This window comes from Fukomys damarensis, unplaced genomic scaffold (assembly GCF_012274545.1).
Source record: "Fukomys damarensis isolate Sample0158 unplaced genomic scaffold, DMR_v1.0_HiC HiC_scaffold_19, whole genome shotgun sequence".
NCBI classification, from domain to species: domain Eukaryota; kingdom Metazoa; phylum Chordata; class Mammalia; order Rodentia; family Bathyergidae; genus Fukomys; species Fukomys damarensis.
Window position 1 is genome coordinate 45,542,433 of NW_022900931.1, and position 18,869 is coordinate 45,561,301.

Sequence of the window (18,869 nt, forward strand, 5' to 3'; positions counted from 1 at the left end):
AGCTACTCACTTCTTAAGATCCACCATGAACTGTTAAGATTTCTTAAGATCCATCATCTTTTGTCAGTATCCTAGTTAGCTGGGCTCACTATTCCCCCAAAATGAATATACATCTCCTATCCTCCCTAAAGGATGTGGGTGCCATGTGATAGTATTTTGACCAATGAGATCTAAGTGCTAATCTTTTCAAAAAGATTAGGGAATCCTTCCTTTTCTCCCTTCTTCCATGCTGCTTTCTTGAGCCAGAAGGATGAGGGTCACACTCTAAGGACAACAGAGCAGTGGCTATGAAGGACCAGATAGATGCTTGACAATTTTGGAGCTGCCATACCAGAATGAGGTTGCTTCTCTCCAAACTGCTTTTAAATGCAAGAAATCTAAGATTGCATCTTTTGTTTGAGTCACTGTCCTTTCACATTCTTGTGCTTCAAATTTTAAAATATCACTTTTTTTAAATTTTATTGAGTTTATTGGTACATTTTAGGGATACAGTACAGTTACATTCCTTGTTGGGATCATGTACCTCTACATGGCAAGTCTTGATTCTCATTTTTTCCCCTTACCTCTGCCCTCCTTTCACCCCCTCCTCCCCTGCCCATCTACAAACACTTTATTTTCATCTTTTCATTCTCACATTTTTTTCTTTTCCCTTTTTGTCTGCAACAATGCATAAGATTCTAATAAGATTACTGACATTTAGAAATGGGAAGAAAGGAGCTAAAGGTGTAGGGAAGGTGTGATGGGTAGGGGAAGAACAAAAAGAATAAAATATCACTTTAATCAATATCCTATACATAAAAGCAAACCTTCAGCCCTATAAAATAATGTTATCCTGTTTCCAAGTCAATGGGCTAAACAACATATGCAGGCTCTGCTTTGCCAAAATGAAAGGCTAACAATTAAAAAATCTTTTTAACATTTTGGAAATTCATTTGTGGTCATTTAATAACATTAGAGTTTTTTCCCCATATTGCAACTGGATCTTTCTAGCTCAATATCATCTTTTAACAGAGAAGAGGACTAACTTCACCAAATAAATCAAAGGTAAAAAGTTTATTCAGTTCACTTTCACAGAATGCTAAGAATTCTGGATTGTAGAATTAAACATTTTTATCCACTTCATAAGCAAATCATTCCCTTTAGGATACTAGATGGGTAAATTCAAATAACCTCTGACAGCCTAAATGTAGGCTTATTGACTTACAACAAAGTTCTTCAAAATGATGCAATTCTTAACTGTTTCAACTTCTCAAAGCTTTTACTGAGCTGATGTGCTTTCTACCAGTCTCTTAGAAAAGGCAAAGTAATAGGAAATATTCCTCAAATTTATTTGCCTTGGGGATTGCTTCTTGCAAATGTTCTCAAGGAACTTGTATCCCACAGAACACACCTTGAAAAATCATGGAAGATTGATTCATTCTTCCTAACAGCTTGGAAAGCAGTAAACATGGCACTCCTTAGACCTCGTGTTACCAACACATAATGTGGACTGTTACTCATATGACTTGCCTGGCATGACTTATCTCACTTTAGATTTATTTTATGCCAATGCCTTCTCACAAGAAGCTAAGCAAAGAAAAAAAGAGGCTGAAAAAAAAAATCTACTCATGACAAAGGTACAAGAAAATAGTCCTTATAGTTCAAAATAAATGTTCTCATTCCCTTGTAACTCTGTTGTGATCTTTTTTCATAAGGTTGAATCCCAAAACCACAGTACTGATTTGATTTCTTTCCCTGCATCTTCAAGACATCAATCTATTAAGACTAGTAATTGTCCCAAACAGAATCAAATACTAAAGGGGAGTTAACTTCACATAGAGACTTCGTATTTCATTCAGTCTGCAACATACTTAACTGTGTGTTAGGAAAGGTGTGTGGGGGAATATCCTTCTCCTCCCAGGCTTAAATGCTGAGGGGAAACCTCAGAGTGAGTGGGTGCTCCAGACAACCAGTATAACGGAGCCTAGCAGCAAGCACCTGGCCTGGTCTAAAGGGTCACAGAAGGTTGGGGGACATAAACTGAGACCTCGGCAATGAACTGAAACCAATCAAGTTAAAGGAGGATATAAACAGCTTACATACAGGCAACAAGATGTGCAAAGTTCAGCAGCAGAAGGGAGCAGAAAGAAATGAAACTGGTGGTGCCAGTGAACAAGATGGAGACCAAGGGAAGAGAAGGTGCAGAATGACAGGGCTGCTCAGGGATGTAGGAACCCAAGTCATAGCCTAGCAGCAAGCACCTTCAATGCAACAATGTGAACTGATTTACCTTTTGCATCGTGACATAATTATTTCCCAGGCCTGTGGTAGCACTTAGATATTTGGTCAGAGGATTCAGAGACTCAGGTTTTTGGTGGAAAAGCCATACCTGAAAAGCAAAGGTGAGTCAATAATTTGTTTCTTCTGCTGAAGGTAAGGCAGTTGCAGTCATTGTTTAGCATTCTTTTCCCTTCATACTCACATAGATTCCCCAGTAAGCATGGAGACTAGCTTATTTAGAGACAACCTCAGCTCATGCCACAGTAAAGTGTACATCACTGATGTAAGACTTTATTATTTTGTGTGTGTGTGACTTGTTTTTTCATTGAGTTTATTGGTACATTTTAGGTATACAGTACAGTTACATTCATTATTAGGATCTTGTACGTTTACATGACAGGTCTTTGTTCTCATTTTTTCCCCTTGTCCCTGCCCTCACTTCACCCCTCCTCCCTCCCCCTTTACAAATACTTCATTCCCATTTTTTCATTTTGTCATATTTTTTTCTTTTCCCTTATTTGCTTTCCCCTACCCTTCCCACTTCCCTGACACATTTAGCCCTTTTCTTCTTCCTGTTTCACATTGTCCATTATATCATTAGGATCTTATGTACCATTATAGTTTATTCACACCAGAGAAACTATTCAGTATTTACACATGTGAGACTTATCTATTTCACTTAGGAGTATATCCTCAATATGTATCCATTTTCGTATGAATGAATCTAATTTCTCATTCTTTATGGCTCAGTAGTATTCCATTTTGCAGAAAAACCACATCTTCTTTAGCCAGTTTCCAACTGATGAGCAAATGGGCTGTTTCCAAGTTTTAGCTATTACAAACTGTACTGCTATAAACATAGGTGAGCGTATACCTCTGTGATATGATTCTTTTAATTCTTTTAGAAAGATACACAGCAGAAGGATGGCTGGGTCAAATGGAATCTGTAGTCCCAGCTCTTTGAGGTGTCTTCATATTGATTTCCATAGTGGTTGCAGCAGTCTGCACTCCCACCAACAATGGACAAGGGTTCCTTAATCCCTACAACCCCACCAACATTTGCTACTGTTTGATTTCTTGATAGCAGCCATTCTTTGTGAGGGGTGAGGTGGAATCTCAGTGTTGTTTTCATCTGCATTTCTCGAATGATCAGTGATGTGGAACATTTTTTCATGTATTTACTTGCTTTTTTTACTTCTTTGTCTGAGAAATGTCTGTTCATTTCAGATGCCCATTTTTGAATTGGGTCTTTATATTTGGGGGGGCTGGTTGTTTTGAGTTCTTTATATATTCTAGCTAATAGTCCTTTGTCTGAGGAGCAGCTGATAAAACTTTTCCTACATTGTAGGTTGTCTCTTAGTTCTGTTGATGGTTTCTTGTGCAGTGCAGAAGCTTTCTAATGAGATCCAGTTGTTGATTCTGGTAGTTCCCATGCTACTGAGGATTTGTTCATAAATTCTTTTCCTATGCCAATGTCTTCAAGAGTTCTGCCTAACTTAACTTCCAGCAAGTTTAGTGTTTCTGTTTTAATATTTAGATCTTTAATCCACCTGGATTTTAATTTAGTGAATGGTGAAAGATAAGGGTACCAAAACTGCTATACAGATTCAATGCAATGCCAATTGAAATTCCAACACTATATTTCACTGAACTAGAAAAAATAATCCAAAAATTCATTTGGAACCAGAAGAGACCTAGAAGAGCAAAAGCCATCCTAGGCAACAGAGACATGGTAGCGGGTATAACAATTCCCAATTTGAAACTATACTACAAAGCCACTGTGATAAAAACAGCATGGTACTGGCAAAGAATCAGATCTGAGGATCAGTGGAACAGATTGGAAGACACAAAAACAAATTCAGATGTACTCAGCTTTGACAAAGGAGCTTACCATCCTCAGTGGAGGAAAGATAGCCTCTTTAATAAATGGTGTTGGAATAGCTGGATCTCAACCTGCCAAAGATTAAAACTGTAATACTTTAGTAATAGATTAGCACACACACAGACAAAAGTCCAAAGATGTACATGGAATAAAATGTAAGCTTCCCTCCCTTTCCAACTTTCCAGCTACCTAGTTATCTTCTCTGAAAGCAATCACTCTTATTAGTATCTTGTGTATTCTTCCAAAGAAAATCCATTCATTTGAAAGTATATTTAATAATTTTTTCTTTTATTCAAACTTAAGAGTAACATACAGAAATTTTCACTTGAACAAACTGCTGTGGATATATTTTCAAGTTAGAATATGTACAGCTGTTTTCATCCTCTGTGAAAAACAGCACAAGGGGCTGGGGATTTAGCTCAATAGTTCCAGCACCTGCCTCACAAGCACAAGGACCTGAGTTCAATCCCCAGTACCAAAAAAAAAGAGAGAGAGAAAGAAAATTAAATTAAATTTTAAAAAATCAAAAACAGAACAATATTTCATTTTACGGATGTTCTGTAATTCACATACTCAGTTTCTAATGAAGGGACATGTATTGCAAACTATATTATAATGAAGAATGCATCACTTTGTGTAAGTTTTGAGTACATTTGTAAGATAAATATCAAAGATGGAATGCCTGAGCTAAGGATATGTACTTTTAATATTTTGACTGATCTTGCCAAAGAGTGAGTCCTTGATAGAAGCTATATGATGAGGTGTGATAAAAAAAATATGATGAATGGTTTAAAAATTATTACAATAAAAGGCACATTATTATTTAGCTCCCTCAAAATATTCTAAAACATTGAACACATCCCATTGTTCTTGCCAATTTCTGAAGCAGTTCTGGAGGTCCTCTTTTGTTAAGTGTGTTTAGAATCCATTCAAAATGTTTACCCTTTCAAGATCATTTAGACTTTGGGGAAGAGCCAGAAGAGTCACATGGTACCAGATTCAGTGAATAAGGTGGATGAGGATATTATGTAATTTTTTACCAGACTTCCTCTCCATTGGAGGGCACTGAGCATCATTCACTGCATTTGTGGTCACACATCAGAAAGACACTCATGAAAGAGGACTCCCACAGTTCCTTTAGAAAGTGGCAAGAATGATGGGCTAAGTGTGTGCAGAGTGAGGGGGAGTATTTGACAGGGGATAATGGCAATGTCTCATTTACTATAATAAAGTTCTATTTAAACACACTGTATTTTTTATCTGACCTGTGCCTACCCTGGCAATGTAAGAGTCCTTACTTTTTCTAAATTCTTGTCAATATAGTTCATTAGCAAACTTTCTGATAGTTGTTAGTTGGAGTTAAAAAATAATTTTTCATTATAGTTTTGAGTATCTTTTCATGAGTGAAGGTGAACATCTTTTCATACAAGTAAAATAGTTTAGAAACTTACTGTTCATGACCTTTGGTCATTACAACATACTGCTCTTCACGATTTGCTGAACTTTTTATTATACTAACAAAATTAACCTTTTATCTATCATATGAATGGCAGATATTTTTCTTCATGTGATCTCTGAGTTTTATTTGTAGTGGAATTTTTAGTCAAACTTTTAAATTTTTATTTAGTTAAAATCTTCAGTCTTTTACTTTATAGTTAGTATAACAGATAAGCCTTTATGTACAACATCACTTAATAATTTTATATTTTAATTTTTACATTTAATCTGATTATTTACATGTAATGCTGTGAGAGATGAAGAAAAGATTCTACTCTAGTTTTTGTATCAACGTTTGCTGAATAACCCATCTCTTCCTCACTAATTTTGGAATGTCATCTTTATCATATATTAAATCTTTGCACTTCATGAGGCTATTTTTAATCCATCAATTAATGTGTCTGAACTGTACTTTTTATTATAATATTTTCCTTAAAATTTTAAATGTTAAAATATATTGACCCCTTTGCAATATGCTTTCTCTCATTTATGTCTATGGTCCCTATTACAAATATTATAAAGCTAAGATTGATGAAAACCATGTCCAGTGGTTCACAGCCAGGAACCAGAGTAATGGGATTTGAATAGTTAACAATTGTAGCACCCTCGCTCTTAAGGTCTCTCAACCTCAAGTTCATGTTGCTCTTTAAGAAGACAAAAACCTACCAGAGACTGAAAGAGATTCATGTTCCTCATGTAGTATGCTTATATCCACTAGCATCTGCAGCCATCACCAATAGTATTTGGTAGGAAACTGACACCGCCACCATCACAGGCTGTATTCTGCTAGTTCTTCTTGCCTCTTAAAATGACCTCATGCTCTTATCTTTTTTTTTCCTCATTGATTGGTGCATTTTAGGTATCTTGTGCCTTTAATGACAGGTCTTGGTTCTCACTTTCCCCCTTGTCCCTGCCCTCCCTTCACCCCCTCCTCCCCTCCCTATTTACAAATATTTTATTTCCATTTTTTTCATTTTCTCATATATTTTTTCTTTTCCCTCATTACCTTTCCCCTACCCTTCCCACCTCCCCTACACCTTTAGCCCTTTTCTTCCTACTTCACATTGACAATTATGTCATTAGGATCTTATGTACCATTATAGTTTTTCACACCAGAGAAACTAGTTGGTATTTACACATGTGTGACTTATTTCACTTAGGAATATATCCTCAATATGTATCCATTTTCGTATGAATGAATCTAATTTCTCATTCTTTTTGGCTGAACAGTATTCCATTTTATAGAAAAACCACATCTTCTTTATCCAGTCTCCAACTGATGGGCAAATGGTCTCTTTCCAAATTTTAGCTATTACAAACTGAGATCTTGCTCTTATCTTTAGTTCCCCTCCCTACAAGGCCACAGCAGTCCAGAGGAGTTAAACCTAAATTTCTATGGGACTGAACCCATAAAAGGCAACCTGGCCCATGATAAGTTAAAAGTAGCTCAGTCCTCATAAATAAGCAATAACTCAGCCCCAAAACAATAAAAGGACCTTCCTTTCTTTCTTCCTCCTCCCCCTCCCCCTTCTCCACTTCTGCTTCTTCTTCTTCCCCCCCCCTTTTTCTTCCCCCCTCTCTTCTCTCTCTAACCTGGCTTCCCTAATAGTCTCCTGTCGGACCTCTCAGTGTATGGCCTAGTTGTTGAGCATCACTGTGCCTCTACATTGGTGTCAAAAGTGGGATCTGGGATTGCTGGTGCCCTGACAGGGTCAGACAATTGAAACCCAAGACCCCTGATGCTCCAACTGGCCCACCCAAAGTCCGCCACCATCTTCCCTGATACCACCCCTGCAAACAACACCAGCACAGTTGATCCCATCGCCCCCAGACTTTTGGGTAAGTCCCCTCATGACAGTCTAGAGTGGGGGAGGACTCAGACTCAGGTGACCAGGAAATGTCCAGAATGTGAGCCAGGTAACAGGCCTCACATCTCCCATCTGTTTTGAGCCTCCAGGAGGCTCACCAGGACAAGTTCAGGATTGCACACTCCACCACCACCTCTTGGGATGCCTCAAGAAGGTGGTATGCCCCTCCTCCTCCAGACCCCCTTCTCATGGTAAAGATGTCTGTCTCCATTTGGAGTTTGGATCCCCTCTTTCTAGGTTCAGAATCTAGAAAGACTAACCAGTGACTTCCAAATCTCAAGAGAAGTCTTGGGACTCGGACTTCACCCCCACTGTCTCATTCCTGGTCACTAAGAGCTCCGGGTCGTCCACACCTGTGGACTCTTCCTTGGGATGCTTGCTCTGAAATCTGGAGGGTTTAGATCTAAAACCTAAATCACTAATACACCTATCCACTCAAATCCGGCCTCAATATGTTAGGTACCAAAATGTGTGGCCACCTAATGACTCACTGGATCCTGGTCTGATTCAGGACCTTTATAACTTCTATGAGCATCAACGAAAATGGTCAGAGATTTTGTACATTCACGGCTTCTCATTTCCACAGCCAGTCCTCTCTTTGTTCTCTGAATCGAAAATAACCTCCCCTTCCCAAAGTTTTAGTGGCTCAGGATATCTCTGCTTCCACTTCTGTGTTTCAACTCTTCAGACCAGACAGATCCCGTGGACGGACATCCTTCTCATCTCAGAAACCAGGCCCACCCCTCAACCTCCTCCTCTAGATTCCTCCTCTCCTCCCACACCCCCCGCCTTGTCTCTACCTCACCTCCCTCCACTCCACCTTCCACGCCAACTCCTCCTCTCACCTGTTCCAAATCTCATCTTATGCATGGCTAATGCTATGACTTTCATCAAACAATTTCAGAACAACCCAACCTAGGAGCTGCTCAAGCTTCTGCTCCATGGCAATCAGCTGCTAGTGAAAACTATTCAATTTTGATAACACTTCTTGTGCATTGCAAATTCTTGAACTGCAATATTATAGGGTTAACTTGCTCTTTTCTAAAAACTCAAGGTTAATACTGTTCTATTGGCAGCCAGTCAAATTTTAAGATGTAACAATCTGAGAACAGGAAAGGGACACTTTAAGATTTTAATAGCTGAAGTTTGTTATAGAAGGTTAATAACAAATGAGACAAAAAAATATTGGGAAAGCTATAAGTAAGAGTTATACTTTTGACATGAAAGGTTTTTGTATGTTTGTGTTGTTAGAAACAGGTAAAGATATACAAGACCAGAAGGCCTAAGTATACAGAAAAGGTGTGAGAATGTATGGTTACTTGTTGGTTTCAAGTTTGTTATAAAAGGTTTACAAATAATTCATTAATTTCTACAACCCAGTTTTATAAGTTAAAATCATTTCAAGATAATTTAATATAAATTCTTGGGTCTGGATAGGCTCCTGTTAATGGTAAAATGGACAGATGCTCAGAAAAAGAAAAAGTTAATTAATTTACCATATTCTCTTTGTCACCCTTACCAATGCTTTAACCCCTGAGGAGGGCAAACAGGCCCACGATACGGGACTCCTCCAGCACTCTGATGTCTTCCCTTTGCCTTTCATTGTCATAGGCTATCAAACCCCAGACTTCATCATCCAAATGGCCTCTTGAACCTGCCCTAGTAAATCCTAGGTGTGGGACATTCAATCCCCCTCAGTGGATAAATACCCTCCAGTTAAGATTTTCCTTAAAAACCCTACATATTTTCCAACTCAGGCTCAATACCCCCTCCCTCATTCTAGCTTAAACGGAATGGCTCCAATCATCAAAAGTTTATTAGAAAAGCGATTTTTGAGGCCTGCCAATTCCCCATACTGTACACCTATCTTAGTGGTCAGAAAGCCTATTGAGACATATCGGCTAGTTCAGGATCTCCAGATCATTAATGTGGCTGTGGTCCCAATACACCCTGTTGTCCCCAATCCATATATGCTCCTTTCTTCTATCCCATCCAGTGCCACCCATTTTTCAGTTCTAGACTTAAAAGATGCCTTCTTTGCCATTCCTTTACATGCAGATTTCCAAGATCTTTTTTGCCTTTACTTGGATTAACCCTTCGATTGGTATCTCCACACAACTAACCTGGACTGTCCTACCCCCATCTGTTTGGCCAAATCCTAGCTCACGATCTGTCTCTTCTTCAGCTTCAAGGTTCATGATGCATCCAGTATGTAGATGATGATCTTCTCTGCACTTCTTTGTTAACTATTCTTCAACAAGATATTTATATGCTTTAAAATTTCATTTCAGAAAAGGATACTGAGTCTCGCCAACCAAAGTTCAACTCTTTAAACAACATTCTGATGCCTTCCACTAAACAAGAATTTCTCTCCTTCCTGGGTTTAGCGGGATACTTCAGATCTTGGATTCCAAATTATTCCCTTCTTGCAGCCCACCTCTATAAGGCTTCTAAGGGAAACCCACATGAACTGGTAAATTCCTCAATAGCCATTCCCTTTGCCCATCTCAAATCCTACCTATTAGAGGCTCCTGCCTTACACTTACCTGATCTTTCTCATTCCTTTCATCTCTATGTGTCAGAAAACAAGGGATTTGCATTAGGGGTTCTGGGCCATCAAATGGGACCCACTTTTTCTCCAGTGGCTTACTTGTCCAAAAGGTTGGATCCCACTGTCAGAGGTTAGGACCCCTGCCTATGAGGCCTAGCTGCCACATCCTTCCTAGTTCAGGAATCAGAAAAGCTCATGTTCAGGTCCCCAACTGTAGTCCTCTCTCATCATTCCACTTCAGATTTGTTAAACTACAAAAATCTACATAGCTTACCCCCTTGTAGAATCTTGGTTCTTCAGACCACACTTCTCCATGACTCCTCACTAACCTTTCAGCTTTGTCCTGCCCTAAATCCCTCAACCCTATTACCAGCTTCCAAACAGGGTCCATTCCATGAATGCATAGAAACTCTTGAAAACCTTTCATCTCATGACTCCCATATACAAGAGGAACCCCTCTCTTCTCCTGGTTTCATTTGGTTCACAGACAGCAGTTCTCTTGTTTGAAACGAGTCCAAACAGGTGTGATATGCTATTGTGTCACAGTCTGGAATTATTCAGCGTGGACCATTGCCTTCCCAGACAACAAAACAACAGGCAGAACTTATTGCTCTCACTCACGCCTTCACTCTGGCCTCAGGAAAAAGACTTACAATATATACAGACTCCAAATATACTTTCCACATTTTAAGCTTAAATCCCTTCCAAGATGGTTCCATTGCTCTCATGTTAAACCATATCTTCACGCTCCTCTCCCAGTCATATCCACAGGACCTCATCTACGCTATTCAGCCACCTCCATGGGACCTCTGAAGGTCAAACTTACTTGGATTCCAGAAGACCCATTTTCCCAGGATCCTTCACCATCATCCAGTCCTGAGCTAGATAAGCCAACCTGTTTACCCTTTTGTTCTCTCATGGGTATTGTGACACATTTCACACTACAGCACCCACTGATATCCTAAGTCTTCTTATATTAGTAATTCTAGGACTTGCCCTTGGGATGAGATTGACCACAGTAGCTGCTCCCAACTATAGTTTTACTTCCAGGTGTCTACTCACATTGGTCTATTACCTCATAATCACACTCTTTGCCATTCTTAATTGCTGGAGAAAATAATGGTTCCTTTCCTGCTCCAGTTTTCTCTCAAACCCTACCTAAGCCAAGAGGCCCTAGGTGTGCAGCTTGACTCGCTCCTGGCCTAACTCAGCCCTCCTTCAGACCCAGGTAGAATCTCCTAACATTATATTCCAGGTCACCTTGTGCCAATTCTTTGACCAAACCCCGTCAAATTCCTGCCGCTCTTCAGAATGGCCCACAGCTGATTTCCACCACCCTTTCTGTATCTACCTATGCCCCACCATTGGCCCCACACACTGCAATTCACCCGGCCAATACCACTGTGCCTCTTGGGGTTGTGAGTCCTTGGCTCCATGGAGGCCAACCCAATCAGATCAGCACATCCATCTCTCCTCCACCTCGTTAAATGATCCTCAGCCCTTAAAGTTTAACATCATAGTCAAAGACCCCACTGATTCATTGTGGCAGTCTGGAAGGATGTGGGGTCTCAGGCTTTATGTTGTAAGACCTGATTGAGCTAAAGTGACTACATGTTGGTGAAGAGACTGTTGTTTCACCCTCCTCATAAGTAAAGGTATCTGGGGTTCCTCTCCCTTTCAGTTGTGTTGTAATCTTAAATTAGCCCCAACTGTGATTAATTGTGAGTTAATAGGTAACTGCTTGGTAGTTCTGAGAAACTAGATAGAAACTGTAACTGGGAAACTAGATGGAAACTGTAACAAACATAGAGACCCGAAGTAAATTACTCCACTCCTTGTTTGCCCATAACTAAATGTTCTGAACACCACAATCTATGAAACAATGGGTGATCAATCTGAGGACCATTAGTATGTGATGGCAGAGTACATGATTGATGACCACCAGCTCAGATCAACTGACTGACCACTTGCCTTTGTCCCCTTCCTGCAAGTTTTGAGTGTTAACTCCCCCTATAGCCCCTTATAAAAACAGCCTCTGACTCTGAGCTAGTTGCCTCTTGGAGCTGCTTGGCTCTGGGAGTGCTATCTGGCCAGACTAATAAAGGTCTGTTTTCCAACTAGTCCATTGTGTTCCTTCCTGGGTGCTTCTCACTGCTCGTCAAGCTCCTGGAGCAATCGCTGGGCTACAGGCCCAGCATCTTGGAGGCCCTTTTGGCTGTTCAAGCTCCTAGGAGTGATAGAAAGGCCCTAGGTCTTACACTGTGGAAGGGATGGATCCAGGTTCAGAGTTCACCATCACCTGCTGGCCTTGGGTACCCAGGACTTCTTCACCCCCATCCATTATTCAAGTTGTACATAATGTTTCATCCGAACTCCACCACTTGGACCGATCCCTGGCCCAGCCAGAAGGCAACCCAGATTGGACAGAACAAAATTTGTTGCTCTGGGTGTTTGAGTCTCTCCAGAGGACTTTTTCTTGGTTATCTAATACCTCTTACTGCACTGAGGGCTGCCAGATAGGACTAACATCCACGGGCTACTGTCCATCACCCCACAAGTTTGGCCCCTTCTATGGAAGCATTCATTTCACCTGACAAAGGGCTCAATACAGATTATAGGCCAAAATTTTCATTTAATCACCCAGGCCCCAGTGTGCCTCAATTTTACAGGAAACATCACCATACCAGGGATACCAATATTTAATTGTGCTGACATCACCCATTTATCTTTAAATAACTCCCTCTCCAATGTAACCATAATGTGTGGAACAACTGTCTGGTCAGAAATTAATATCTCTTGGAATGCTCTCTGCACTCCAGTTCTGTTGGCACCGATTTCTATATAATACCAGGAAATGAGGGAGTCCCCATCCCCATAACTAGGATGGCCTGAGCCCAACAAAAAAGAACATTGCAGGTGGCCATTATGCCTCTCAGGGTAGCACTGGGCATATCAGTGGGTATGGTTACAGGAACAGCTCTATTGTCCCACTCTGTTGTCCAAGGAAAACACTGACAGAAAAACATGAAGACATTACCCAACTTTCTAAGGCAATCCTGACACTTCAACAACAGATCAATTCACTCTCTCAGGTGGTCCTGAGAACAGACAAGGACTCTACCTCCTATTCGCAGAAAAAAGGGGACTTTGCTTAGCTATCCACGAAAACTGTTTTTTCTTTATTAACCAATCAAGAGTGGTAACCAAACAAATCCGCCGACTTCAGAGAGCCTGGAAAGGCAACGCAGGGAGCATGAGTCGGGGACTAATGGGAGACTAACTAGCTGGTTCAACAGTCCTCTACTAACTCCTTTACTTCCCTTCACAACCCCTCTATTGCTTATCCTTACTGTGTTGGCAGTTGCCCCCCTGTGTTCTCTGTTTTATTCAATCCCAGGTCAGCCGCCTCTCCACTCAAATCTTCTGACAGATGGCTCACCAGCTGATACTTCAAACCAGAGACCTAAACGAGACCACCGGTTTACATGATAGCCAACCGACCAACCATAACTCAGATCTCAGCTCAGTTTGAATATTTTCTAAATGCCCTTTGGATTGATATTCTCTGGTTTTCTCCCCACCCTTGTCCTGTTAACCTCATAGCAAACTGGGTCACTAACACCTGGCTCCAAAGAACTTTATCGGACCTCACTCTAACTGAAATCACAATCTTCACCTTTTTACTCATTCTATTAGCTCTCCGACCCAGTCCAAAGCTTCATACATTCCAGGATATTCCTTTGGACTAGAAGATGTCCTCAGGATGCCCATTCTGTCCCAAAACCCATAGTCCAAAACTTTTCAGGCTCCTTCCCAAAATTTCCTCCCATATGATTGGGCTTTAATAGCTGGCCTTATATATCCTCAACACTGTATCTATTGCACACAAGAGGTCATCTCTGTCCTAAGGGGCCCAGCACAAAGGGGGAAAAAAAAGACCCTACTCCCATGGTACTGCACTGTTCATCAGGAGGATTTCAGATATTCCTCCAACCCCTCCAAGCACTGCCAGATGTCCACACAAGTTCCATTACAGCCTGATTGGCCCCAACAAGTGCTTGGCACCTCCTGGTTTCCCTCGGGCTCAGGCATTCCTCTCCTGGTCCACCTGTTCTGCCACAAGCCTGCATTTCCAAAAGGGTGTACTCTAGAAGATCCCCTTCAGGTAGAATATGGCTTTTATTAAGTTCCATCCTCTTTGTACTGGCCTTTCTAGACAGTATAGAAGGCTGACCACTTCCTTGGGTCATCACCAAGATCTTCCAAGAAGGGCTACACAGGGCTTGTAAAGATCGGATAGGGACTTGGGTAAAACAACATTGGGAGGCCAGATGTGGGCCTCATACAAATTATCTTCTACCCCTCTCTCCTCCCTCACATTTCTGTGCTTGGACTCTTCTTAGGGCGCCCCACCAACAATTTCAGTGGGAATGCTACTGCTGTCAACAATTCCATGTTTATAAAGGACAATGCCACTGGCCATGCCCCATGCCTGCCCCCAGATAGCTTCATCGCCCCAGTGTCAGCAGGAAGTAGTTACAGAAGACAGACGTACTGCCCCTTTTTCTTGGTGTATAACATGTACCGGCTGCTGTCTCCATCTTAATCAAAGACGGTGGGAATGTTGGGGACCTGATGCTACCATTGCAGGCTGTATTCTCCTGGTTCTTCTTGCCTCTTAAAATGACCTCATGCTCTTTAGTTTCCCTCCCTCCAAGGCCACAGCAGTCCAGAGGAATTAAACCTAAATTTCTGCAGGACTGAACCCATAAAAGGCAACATGGTCCGTGATAGGTTAAAAGCAGCTCACTCCTCATAAATAAGCAATAGCCCATAGCCCAGCCCCAAAACAATAAAAGGACCTTCCTTTCTTACTCTTCCTCTTTTTCTTCTCCTTCCTCTTCCCCCTCCTCCTTCTCCTCCTCCTCCTCCCTCTCCTTCTCCTTCCCTCTCTTCTCTCTCCCGTATTTGCCTTCCCTAATAAAGTCTCCTGTCAGACCTCTCAGTGTGTAGCCTAGTTGTTCAGCGTCGCTGTGCCTCTACAGTATTTAAGTGATATTCTATCCATCTACATCTGGGGAAATTCCAACAAGGTCACAAGGACCCTGAAAATAGCATCATCCTGTGCATCCCTCCAAATCCAATCTGTCCTTCAGAACCCAGATCAAGTCCCACTCAGTGAGGAAAGTCTTGCACCAGGCTTGCCCATTTGTCCTACTTTCTGAATACTCCTAGAGTATTCATCACCTGATTAGAAAATGTCTTATTTTCTTGCCTATTTTATAACTTTACTCTTTTTTTGAGACACAATTCTAGATAATATTCTACTTAGTTAATAGGGGATTTTTGTTTTCTAACGATTCCCCACACCACTGACACTTAGAATGTACTTGTGCTCTAGAATTAATTTCCAGTACCATAGATACGCAGAATAAATAACCCCTAAAAGGCTATGCACGGCCACCATCAGCACCAGCACAAGGAAGGTAGCTGCATGGGCAGCACTGAAACACCCTGATTGCCCCCTACCCCTCACTCTCAGACCTCCTGATTCTGCCAGGCCTTGGATCCAATCTGCAGAGGCATAGGTGGTCATAAAGGATATTTTTCTGAGTTCTGAACTTTGAACATCTTTAAAGAAAGGGCAGAGGAAATCTGTAGTACAACTGTGTGGAGGTCAAACCTGCAGGAGGTCAGGGAAGTCATTCTGGGCCTTGCAGCCCCAAATCAATCTGAATCGCAGGGGTCTGCCTTTGGCCAGCTGAGATCAAAGGACTTCATAATTGCAGTTGGCTGTGCACATTTTATATTATGACAGCAGAGATATAGTCTCAAAGAGTACCTTCAAATCCTTTTTTCTTTCTTTTCCTCATTCTACTCTGCAAATTCTTTCTTTTTTCTGTCCTCTTTATCCAACTCATCTCTTGCTCCACCATATTATCCCTCATCTCCCTTTCTGTTCCTGCTCCTGCCCTAACTCAGATTTCTTCTTTTATACTTTTTTCTTTTTTTCTTTATGTTCGTTTCGTCTCTCATTTTACCTCACTCTAGGGTCAACAGTTTCAAAAGAAAGTGAGCTCCTATTACTGTTAAGGGAATATATTCTTTTCCTTATTCTTGCACTCTGTCTATCCCTTTTGAAATTAATAGCTTCCTAAAGATTGTATGGTCATTTTATGTCCTCTGGCTCCACTTGAAACCTTCTCCAATTCTTTCACTTATCTACTCTTCTCACCCTAACTCTGTTTAAGCCCCATCCTAAATGGTAAAGATGCTATATTGAAAAGTTTATTCATTGCAAACATATTTTGGGCTGCTTCTTGATTTTAATTTAATTCACATGGTTTACAGGTGATAGATTAATGACTACCACGAATGGTCAATTTGTAAGTTGTGCTTGATCCTATTGTGCTGCTGACTGTATCAACTGGGATAAAGAACTGATTGATTTAAGGAGTTGTTTTCTCTGATATTATGAAAAGGAGAATGTCTATGAGTCATTAGAGACTCAAAAGCTAAAGCGGAATTAAATTAGGAAGATTTAAGTAATACCCCAGAAATTAAACCAAGGACAACACAACAACAAAAATAAAAATGAGAAAACACTTAAGAAAGACACAAAGACAGACTTCCAGCTCACCAATGGCAAACAGTAGGGAAAATGAGGATGAAAAGTCTGATAGTGAACTACCAGGACACCCTGAACTCATAGCACAGAAAGTAATAAAACAGAACAATCGGGCTCTAGAAAAACTCAAAACAGATATAATTTCCACATAACCACAGAGATGGTGAGCAAAATGAAAGTCATGATTCGAGACTGTAGCACAGAAACTGACAAAAAAATACATGAGCTCAGGACCATGATAGAAGCCATGAAGGCCCCGCATCAGAAAGAAATGGAAATAATGAATGCCCAACAGAGGAAAGAAATGAAATCCATAAAACAGATTCAAACAGATATCCAGGAGATTAAAAACTCTATTGAAACTGTTCACAGCAGAATAAAAGAATACCAAGATAAAATCTCAGAGGAGATAGAACTGCAGTGACTGTGAAAAGAGAGGTCTCTTAAAAACAGTAAGGGATCATGAGAAATTGATCCAACAACTTCTAGATGATGCAAAGAATAATGTAAGACATATAGATGTCCATGAAGTAGCAGAAGAAAATACAAATGACTTAAAAAACCGTTCACAGAATCAATGGAAGAAAACTTCCCAGTCAGAGGGGAAGAATTTGACATACAGATAAATGAGGCATATAGGACTCCAACTAGCCACAATCACAAAAAATCTACACCTAGACATATAATGATCAAGATTCCAGAAACCCAACAGAACAAAATACTACATGGAATAATAAAAAAGAAACAAATCACATGCAAAGAAAAGCCCATCAGAATCACAGCAGACACTTCAACACAAACCCTCAGGTCAAGGAGAGCCTGGAGTGAGGTATTTCAAGTCCTAAAAGAAAATGACCTCCAACCTAGACTTATGTATCCTGCAAACCTCTCTTTCAAAATGGATGGAGAAATAAGACACTTCCATGACAAACAAACTTCATGAACACCAAACCAGCACTACAAGGAATTCTAAACAATATCCTAGAAAAAGACAATGAAGGTCACAACACCATGAGGCCCAACGGACCAAATGAAATGGGCAAGGCAAGAAACTAAAAGGAGAGGGTAAAAAATTAAAAAGAGTGAACAAAAGAATAATAACATCACAATAATAAGTCAGTACACATCAGTTATAACTATCAATGTCAATGGCCTCAATTCACCAATCAAGAGAAATAGACTGACAGAATAGATTAAGAAGCAAAATCTGACAATATGTTGTATACTAGAAACATAACTAGTGCAGAAAGAAGCCCACAGACTGAAAATGAAAGGATGGAAAACAATTCTCTATGCAAAAGGAGCTGAGAAAAAGGCAGGAGTAGCAATTTTATTCACAAAGTAAATTTCAAACAGTTTTGGATTAAAAGAGACAAAGAAGGCCATTACATCCTTGCAAAGGGAACAATTCAAAAGGAAGAGATGAGAATCGTAAACATATATGCACCAAATATTAATGCCCCCAACTATATAAAAGAAATATTTAGTTAACATGAAAAACCAAATAGTTTCTCTGGTGTGAATAATCTGCAATAATACATAAGATCCTAATAAGATTACTGACATTTAGAAATGGGAAGAAAGGAGCTAAAGGTGTAGGGAAGGTGGGATGGGTAGGGGAAGGGTAATAAGGGAAAAGAAAAAAATGTGAGATAATGAAAAGATGGAAATAAAGTGTTTGTAGATGGGGAGCAGAGGAGGGAGTGAAGGGAGGGCAGGGGTAAGGGGAAAAAATGAGAATGAAGACTTGTCATGTAGAGGTACAAGATCCCAACAATGAATGTAACTGTACTCTATCCCTAAAATGTACCAATAAACTCAATTAAAGCTGAAAAAAAGAAAGAAAAGAAAAACCAAATAAGCACTTATACAATTGTAGTGGGGGATCTAAATAACCCACTATCACAAATAGACAGATCATCTAAGAAAAGTCTACAACAAAATACTAGAACTGAACCAAGCTTTTGAACACATGGATTTAATACATGTCTATAGAGTGTTCCACCCATCAAAATCAGAATATGCATTCTTTTCAGCTGCACATGGGTCATTCTCCAAGATAGACCACATACTAGCTCACAGAACAGGTTTGAATAAATGCAAAACAATCGAAGTTATTCCCTGTATATTATCAAATCATAGTGCAATCAAGCTGGAGATCACTAGCACAAGAAACCACAGGAA

General features: G+C 40.3%; 1 protein-coding gene across 5 annotated transcripts in view; it reads right to left on the minus strand.

Moving 5' to 3' along the window:
• The window catches only part of Hsd17b7 (hydroxysteroid 17-beta dehydrogenase 7), a 41,608-nt gene that overhangs the window by 4,254 nt on the left and 18,485 nt on the right, over positions 1-18,869 (minus strand). For all 5 annotated transcript variants that reach the window (XM_033765682.1, XM_010611277.3, XM_019205594.2 and 2 more), the window contains one exon: positions 2,270-2,368. In XM_033765682.1, the coding sequence (XP_033621573.1) occupies positions 2,270-2,368 (99 nt within the window). The remainder of the gene's footprint in view (positions 1-2,269; positions 2,369-18,869) is intronic.